Source organism: Polyodon spathula, chromosome 27 (assembly GCF_017654505.1).
Source record: "Polyodon spathula isolate WHYD16114869_AA chromosome 27, ASM1765450v1, whole genome shotgun sequence".
NCBI classification, from domain to species: Eukaryota; Metazoa; Chordata; class Actinopteri; order Acipenseriformes; family Polyodontidae; genus Polyodon; species Polyodon spathula.
The window spans coordinates 6514689-6523978 of NC_054560.1; the positions used below are offsets into that span (position 1 = coordinate 6514689).

General features: G+C 50.5%; 2 protein-coding genes across 7 annotated transcripts in view; both read right to left on the bottom strand.

Moving 5' to 3' along the window:
- Positions 1 to 5130, bottom strand: part of LOC121301283 (CUGBP Elav-like family member 5) — a 56366-nt gene extending 51236 nt beyond the window's left edge. For all 6 annotated transcript variants that reach the window (XM_041230526.1, XM_041230524.1, XM_041230525.1 and 3 more), the window contains exon 1: positions 4686 to 5130. In XM_041230526.1, coding sequence (XP_041086460.1) covers positions 4686 to 5019 — 334 coding nt within the window. In that variant the 5' untranslated portion in view covers positions 5020 to 5130. The remainder of the gene's footprint in view (positions 1 to 4685) is intronic.
- The window catches only part of LOC121301280 (RNA polymerase II elongation factor ELL-like), a 794007-nt gene that overhangs the window by 456065 nt on the left and 328652 nt on the right, over positions 1 to 9290 (bottom strand). The window lies entirely within an intron of this gene.

The window sequence follows — 9290 nt, forward strand, 5'->3', positions numbered from 1 at the left end:
ACATCATTACCTGCAGCAAATGACATCGCAAGCACGCCAATAGATTTGGATAGAAATAAGGGAGGGCAGTTACCATGGCAACAGAAGCCTATTAGCGCCTCCACGGTTTGTTTTCCTTTGACAGAGATATCATGCAGAAGCGCTGGGAAGTTGGCTTGTTTTGAGCAAAAACATATATAATGAAGACAAGTAACTGAAACTGAAAACAGTATTTGAATAATTAACGGAATGTTGCATCTAATTATTAAATTGGCGATGTGTCACTTCTTCACAAAGCATGTCTAGTATCGTGTTGGGTCCTGGTTCACGGTCAGAGAGGGGGGTGCGGTTTGTGCATCCTCTTTACAGTGCAAGAGGCAGTGAGAAGGTTTCCAGCTCTGGATTTCAAAGCCTTGCTTTAGCGCTCTAATAGACTGCCCGCTGGTGGGCGACACTGCATCGTCACGCCGCTCTGCTTGAGCTCTTGTTGCGACCTTCCCCCTGTAATAGAGTGCGTTCACACATCCAATTTATCAGCCCGAGTATAAAAATGAATATTTTAATAAATATTTAATTACATTATTCATATGATTTAATGTGCTTCTGCTTCAGTTGGCTTATAGCAATAGATCTCCTCCGTTTATGAATGCAATAACTCAATGATTCCCCTCCGACGCTCCGGCTAGAGAGCAGCGCAGTGTTAGCGTCTGTGCCTTCCAGAACCTGCAGCTGCATCACCCCGAGCGGAGCTACCAGCGCTCCCAGGAAAGACAAATCAGCCGCCGAAGGGAACCTGCAGCTGCATCACCCCGAGCGGAGCTACCAGCGCTCCCAGGAAAGACAAATCAGCCGCCGAAGGGAACCTGCAGCTGCATCACCCCGAGCGGAGCTACCAGCGCTCCCAGGAAAGACAAATCAGCCGCCGAAGGGAACCTGCAGCTGCATCACCCCGAGCGGAGCTACCAGCGCTCCCAGGAAAGACAAATCAGCCGCCGAAGGGAACCTGCAGCTGCATCACCCCGAGCGGAGCTACCAGCGCTCCCAGGAAAGACAAATCAGCCGCCGAAGGGAACCTGCTGCTGCAGCAGCCCGTGTTGCGCGGGGCCGGGCTGAGGGTTCAACAGACTGAAAGAGAACCGAGCTTGAGAACTAGACGAGGTCATCGCGAGGTCATACGCACAACCCTGAGAGTCCGACTGGAGACCCGCCGTTCATTTAGCCATCATTGTATTCTGTGTAGAAAACAGTGGGATCCTTCCAATCAACAATACGCGGGGCTGAAGCGAATCACTTCTGGGTTGAGCTGAACCCCCGGGCGGCTCCGGTCGACTCATCAGAAATCGCCCACGCTGTGCTCTTGTGGTTTGATCACCAGAAGCCCTCGGTCCAGACCGCCGATCTATTAGTCTAGATGTACGCATTGAGAACAGTGCTGCCAAATGAGGCTAATGTTACCACTGCAAATTAAACGGTGTGCAAACCAGCGTCTCTTGCACAGAGTACAGAGCAAAAACGTTTCAAACGAAGCATCCCACAAGCATCCCAAACCCTTCATTAACACGGCCCTCACAATGCACAGACACTCGCCTTGCAGTTGGGCTGTTAACTTCAAATGATTTGCAGGCCACAGAAACCGGCTGTGCGAGACCGATTTACTTTAAATTGCATTTTAAATTATAATTGCACGTTTTGTCTTTTTAAAGCAGATTGCATCCCCTCTCGCGCAGCAGGACTATTAATTTACAAGGCATCTTCGTGGACTGGTTATTATTATTATTATTCTTCCTCAGCTGCAATGGCCCCAGTCCGAGGTGTAACATCATTTCCATAGCGAATGAACGATTTGCTTTTGTGATGCAAATCAATTCGAGTGAGAAAAAAGGGGCTGTTTTTTAAATGACGCGCGTGGTGAGCAGCGACTGTTGTGGATAAGCACTCCATCGAAACCACGCACTGAAATATACATGTTAATGCACGCGAGATCTACCTATCTATCTATCTATAGTTATATAACGTACAGTTAACTGAGTTGTTAGTTCATTTTTCTAGGATTTGGACTTTAAGGAATGCGATGGTCCTTAAAACAAAAGGCTGACCGGCCGATGGCATTGTTCCAGGCTGCGGCCAGTGCCGTGTGAGGCACGTTCCCAGTGGAGCAGTGCCGTGTGAGGCACGTTCCCAGTGGAGCAGTGCCGTGTGAGGCACGTTCCCAGTGGAAGAGTGCCCTGTGACCCACGTTCCCAGTGGAAGAGTGCCCTGTGACCCACGTTCCCAGTGGAGCAGTGCCCTGTGACCCACGTTCCCAGTGGAGCAGTGCCGTGTGAGGCACGTTCCCAGTGGAGCAGTGCCCTGTGACGCACGTTCCCAGTGGAAGAGTGCCCTGTGACCCACGTTCCCAGTGGAGCAGTGCCCTGTGACCCACGTTCCCAGTGGAAGAGTGCCCTGTGACCCACGTTCCCAGTGGAGCAGTGCCCTGTGACGCACGTTCCCAGTGGAGCAGTGCCGTGTGACGCACGTTCCCAGTGGAGCAGTGCCGTGTGACGCACGTTCCCAGTGGAGCAGTGCCGTGTGACGCACGTTCCCAGTGGAAGAGTGCCGTGTGACGCACGTTCCCAGTGGAGCAGTGCCGTGTGACGCACGTTCCCAGTGGAAGAGTGCCGTGTGACGCACGTTCCCAGTGGAAGAGTGCCCTGTGACCCACGTTCCCAGTGGAGCAGTGCCGTGTGACGCACGTTCCCAGTGGAAGAGTGCCCTGTGACCCACGTTCCCAGTGGAGCAGTGCCGTGTGACGCACGTTCCCAGTGGAGCAGTGCCGTGTGACGCACGTTCCCAGTGGAAGAGTGCCCTGTGACGCACGTTCCCAGTGGAGCAGTGCCCTGTGACGCACGTTCCCAGTGGAAGAGTGCCGTGTGACGCACGTTCCCAGTGGAGCAGTGCCCTGTGACGCACGTTCCCAGTGGAGCAGTGCCGCGCGACGCACGTTCCCAGTGGAGCAGTGCCGTGTGACGCACGTTCCCACTGGAGCAGTGCCGCGCGACGCACGTTCCCACTGGAGCAGTGCCGCGCGACGCACGTTCCCAGTGGAGGAGTGCCGTGTGACGCACGTTCCCAGTGGAGCAGTGCCGTGTGACGCACGTTCCCAGTGGAGCAGTGCCGCGCGACGCACGTTCCCACTGGAGCAGTGCCGCGCGACGCACGTTCCCACTGGAGCAGTGCCGCGCGACGCACGTTCCCAGTGGAGCAGTGCCCTGTGACGCACGTTCCCAGTGGAGCAGTGCCCTGTGACGCACGTTCCCACTGGAGCAGTGCCGCGCGACGCACGTTCCCACTGGAGCAGTGCCGTTTTCGCCAGAAAACCCGCCGCCTTCGGCTCCTGACAACAACCGAGCAAGAGCCAGGCTGGAACACAACTGAGTGAGCGCTCTGTTCACCTGCTCCGCTTGAATGGCACAGCTCAGGCGTGCTGAAAACACGACGTGCGATGGACCGTCTATTCACCGAGCTTCTAGAGCCACATCAAATTCCATCCACAGCCTTGTTTGAACGCATTCACTACGCCATTACTTACAATATGATGAACCCGTCAGCAGCAGCATGCAAAACATTATGCAGGCGACGGAACCTGTAGCTCGTGCTGTTTTATATTAAGGGATTGTGTTTTTAATGCATTTTTCGTGTTTCTCATTTTCACCCCTAGCACATTACACGCAGCACATTAAGATTGCAACGTTAATATTCTGTAGGGTCTTTGCTCGCCAGCACAGTCTGTCTGAATGAGTCGTATCTGCAGCCTTTGTCTGCCCCGCTCTGGGAGACGGAGCGCCTTGTTTATCAGCGGCGCAGTTTCTGAAGCTGTCTGGCTGTGCACGGCGTGAGCGCTCTGTCTAGACTATATAGGACCCGATATTGAATCTTCGCCTTATTTCTGCGAGTGTTTACATTATAACCGTTTCGACGAAGCAGTCCGCTGGCAGTGCACACCCTTGTCCGAGCGGCTTCGTGCGCCCCGCACACCCGTGAAACCGCGTCCTTATCTCGATGTGTGAGTAACTGCGTTTTATCTGTTACAGCCCTTCTCCTAACACAATATAACTTGAATAAACAAATTATGCCTCTGTTTTCTTGATGGTAGGAGAAGGCGAAGGCTCTTTAAAAACGCGTCCCTCCCCAGCGGCACTGTCCCCAGACAGCTGCGCAGAGATGTTATAGTAGAGATATATAGGCTGGAAAGAATATGCGGGCAAACAATGACTAATAAATAAATCATACTTCTTATTTATAAACGTGCATCAATTCAAAGATTCCCTTTGTGTTGAACGAGTAAAAAGCGCACACACAATCTCCGAGCCCACGAATTCACGAAACACACAATGGGATACAATCCCAAACCGAACCCACACTTTCAAAGAGGTGTTTATTTGATTTTTTAAATCCTGATATAACATACCCTCTGACCTAGAGTTAATGCCTGGCTTTAAAACAACAACACAAAACCCGGACAACCCAGTAGAGTGTCTGAACAGAACCGATTGAATGCAATCGAATATACAAAAGAATGGAACATATTGAGACACAATCCCACAACATGTCAAAGCGTAACGCAATGAAACCCATATACGAAGTGTAATCGGCTAACACAGGTTATAACAACGACTCGGTCTACAGCTGTCTACGGGCGAGCGGCAGAGCGCCTGTCTGCGCGGTACCTTTGTGCATGCCCGTGTACCGGTCCTTCAGCACCGTCAACTCGTGGATCTTCCCGAACTGTTCGAACAGCGGCATCAGATCCTTCTCCTCGAGGTTCCGCGGAATCTGCCCGATAAACAGCTTTATCGCGTCCTGATCCTTCATGCTGCTGCCGCTGTCTGGGTGTATGGAGATGGGCTCGGAGCCGTTCATGGGTTTGGGGAGGGCGAGCTGGGGAGGCGGGTACTGGTTCGGGTGCTGGTTCGGCGCTGGCGCTGCGAGGACGAGGCTGCCGTGCGCTAGACGGTGGTGCTGCTCTCGTCTCGTTTCAGTCTCGGTGAATCTGGCCATCATGAGCAGGCTGGATAATAATGATAACACACACACACACACAAACACTCACGCACACACACGCTGAGAGAGAGCAAGCACTCGCCTGGAAACTCAGGCTCAATTTACATCCAGCGCAACACACACACACACAGAGAGAGAGAGAGAGAGAGAGAGAGAGAGAGAGAGAGAGAGAGAGAGAGGGGCACACACACAGAGACACACACACACACACACACACACACACACAGATCTCGAACTCGGAATTCCAGCTGCTGCTCGCCGCTGACCTCTTCTGGACAGAACGCGGTACTGCATCAGATACAAGACCGAGTTCAGAGTACACCGTTTCACCCGACTTGTGCGACGAGAACGATTTTGACCCGTGTCATTAACATCGAGCTTGTTTTTTCACTTACGCCCAGCAACACATCAAGCGAATCATAATAAACACACAACGTGGTTGTTTATATTCCTAATTAGCAGACTTGAAATTACTGAGTCGTTTCAGAACACCTTAACATCACAGACCAGAGGGAGGCTGTTCAGAGAGCAGAACAGCCTCCCTTTCTCAGCGCAGTGCAACAGCCCGGTTCTGAGCCTGGTCTGTAGAGGTGAATTTGCAGCAGCAGCACTAGTTTTTATTGGCGTGGTTTCGACTCAATTACCTTCGTGAGATCCAGCCAGCTTTAATGAGCTGAAGCAGACCTTTCTACAACCTGCCTTCACGCTTCTTCCAGAGAGAAGCAACAGACGCAGCAGCGCGCAGAGACAGCTCCAGAGCACGGTAGGGGCTCGGCAGACAGCATGCGGGAAGCGGGGCCAGTCCTACAGGCTGCCTGGGTGCAAGGATCGGCGCCTTTTAAAACACTGCTCCTCTTCTGACACTTTGAGCCGCCTGCGCCCTCTTGTGGCAGAGTAACGCAACTTCAAGCTTATTCCTCCTGCAGAAAGCACTGTAGTTTAAAGGCTGTGGTTCGAAGCAAATGACTCGCGTTGCGTTGCTTTGCTTTTTTTTTTTTTTTTTTTTTTTTTTTTTAAATGAAGCCACTGGATGAAATGAATTTTGCTTACTAGCTGTCCACTGCCGTTTGGGAAATTCCATTCTCGCCGAGCCAGTCCTTTCAACGCTACACTGTGCAAACATGTTTATTTTACTCTAGCGGTGTGAAGTTTTTGAACTAAACTGAAATGGATTCTGCAATATTCTGCTTGGCAGGACACAGTTACTGAACATCTAGATTTAAATACATTCAGAAATGGGATAGCCGTACTCCCAGTCCAGTCCCTGAACTCTGCGCCCCGTCCCACAGCAGTCACACCCGTCCCACGGACAGGGCTTCACTGCTTTGTTTTATTAACACAGAGACCCTGCATTCAGTCGAAGCAGGACACTCCCTTAATTAACAGAAGGGATCAGAAATAACTTGCGTAACACCTGGAGAGAAAGTAAATACAATTCTAAAAAAATTAATTAAAAAAAAACAAAAAAACACGCTTGTGTGGGAGGTTAAAAAAAAACCCACAAAACAAATTCTTTTAAAACTTTCATATGGCAGCATCAATCTTGGGGACCAGCGCTTTGAGTCGGGTCCACTGCTCCAGGTGCAATGAGAGAGAGAGACATAGACAGGATTCACCCCCAGCCCCCAGGCAAAGCCTCTTCCACAAGCCTGGGTGAGAAACACAGACAGGATTCACCCCCAGGCAAAGCCTCTTCCACAAGCCTGGGTGAGAAACACAGACAGGATTCACCCCCAGGCAAAGCCTCTTCCACAAGCCTGGGTGAGAAACACAGACAGGATTCACCCCCAGGCAAAGCCTCTTCCACAAGCCTGGGTGAGAAACACAGACAGGATTCACCCCCAGGCAAAGCCTCTTCCACAAGCCTGGGTGAGAAACACAGACAGGATTCACCCCCAGGCAAAGCCTCTTCCACAAGCCTGGGGCCACACCTGCTTCTTTGCCAGCACGCTGTGCTGCACAGCTGTTACACCCATTACAGGGTTAGACAAGATGGATGAGCCCCACTGTACAAGCAGAGCTCAGCTGTGTGATTAAACTCCTAGTGAAAGCAGGACAGAGGATACTGCTGCAGCCTCAGGTCCAGAATCCACACCGATCTCACAGCCCCCTCAGTTGCCAGCAACAACAAGTATTTTTTTTTTTTTTGGAAACAGGACCTCGTCAGAGACAGTGCAGGACTCTCTACAGGACAGATATTGTGTGTTGAAACAGATCAGTATTTAGCAATGCATGGATTGCTTTAAGTGTGGAATGGTTTATTTCTTCAGGATTGGTTTGCATCTTGAGACTCAGACACACCTGGGAAAACGATACAGTGCACTAGACATGACATTTATAGAAAGCCCAGACTCTCCAGGGGAATGCACAGCACGCTGCACCCCGGCCCAGCTCCTTACCCTTCCTCCCAGGCTTGAAATTCCCTTCGTTATCCATGTAGAACTCGGAGATCGACCAGGACTTTCTCCTTGAACGAGGACACCCACACACATCAGTGTACTGATCTGTGAAGAGCGAGGAGAGCAGTCAGGACTTTCTCCTTGAACGAGGACACCCACACACATCAGTGTACTGATCTGTGAAGAGCGAGGAGAGCAGTCAGACTCCTCCGGTCACAGGGCCACACAACAACATTCTATTTCATTGCTCTAAAAGTGACATGAAAGAAGGTGTTGACTGTGTGTGAAATGTAATGTTTTATATGATTGTTGAAAATAACGAATAGTAAAGGTTATTTTAAAGCGTATAATTATTCAAAGCAGGATTTATAATGACCCTTAAAGTGGTTTCAAACACAGCCTGATTCTCCAGCAATACTATAAAGGATCTTAAAAGAAAGATTTCCTCCCAGCTGTATTCAACCCCCCCCCCCCCTCCCCTCACAGCTCTCTCACCTGGAACATGTTCTCTTCCTCCTCCTCCTCCTCACAGCTCTCTCACCTGGAACATGTTCTCTTCCTCCTCCTCCTCCTCACAGCTCTCTCACCTGGAACATGTTCTCTTCCTCCTCCTCCTCCTCACAGCTCTCTCACCTGGAACATGTTCTCTTCCTCCTCCTCCTCCTCACAGCTCTCTCACCTGGAACATGTTCTCTTCCTCCTCCTCCTCACAGCTCTCTCACCTGGAACATGTTCTCTTCCTCCTCCTCCTCCTCACAGCTCTCTCACCTGGAACATGTTCTCTTCCTCCTCCTCCTCCTCACAGCTCTCTCACCTGGAACATGTTCTCTTCCTCCTCCTCCTCACAGCTCTCTCACCTGGAACATGTTCTCCTCCTCCTCCTCCTCCTCCTCCTCCTTCTCCTTCTCCTCCTCCTCCTCCCCCCCTTCCTCCTCCTCCTCCTCCTCCTCCCCCCCCTTCCTCCTCCTCCTCCCAGCTCTCTCACCTGGAACATGTTCTCCTTGTCTCGTGGGAGCGGAGGGGGCAGGGTTCGATCGCGAGCTGCTCTCCCCGCTCTTCAGCTTCTTCCCAGCCGGGGGTTGAGCCACCACCCCCTCCTTCCTCTGCAAAGCAAGACAAGAGCTCTGTACTGGACAGGACTCAGAGGTCTAGTCAACTCATCTTCTGGGTTCTTTTCCAAATAGGATGCCTATTCTCTTAATAAAAGTTATAGAAGCCCCCCTTGTCTCTAAACTGAAGATAAATTAAATAAAATACCCCCCCCCCCTTTTTCTTCAGAGTTGCTGTTAATACATGATACCCTTGCCAAACTACAAACAAAGGGTTAGAGATATAGAGATAGCACAGAAACAAAGTGTGCAAAAAATAAAGGTTTAAAAATTCTCGTTTTCTTCATGGTCTGAACTGCTGCTGGGAACGACCTCTTTGGACTTCGACATTCTGTATGCATGAAGCAAAACAACCAGTAATAATGAAGATAACACACACACACACACACACACACACACACACACTTCAAATAGACTGCTGGGCTAAATGAACACATCCCCGGCGACATTTTGTCAGCATCATTCATTCATTCAATATATATATATCTGCGCGCTTCGGTTGAACCCGGCAGTTATACACGAGTTTGATATTTACCTCGCAAAGTGTAATATTATAATTAAGAATTTCGTTCCGCTTCACTGTTATTTATACTTAAAACCGTTAAGGTACCGACAACAAAAATCACAAGCAACCGTAGGGTTAAAAAAAGTGTTCCCATTACCTTCAGTACAGCCGTCGCTGTAGTGACCTGAGCGCTGAACTCTCTCCGCAGATATTTGATTTGATTTGATTTGATTTGATTTGATATGATTTGATTTGATT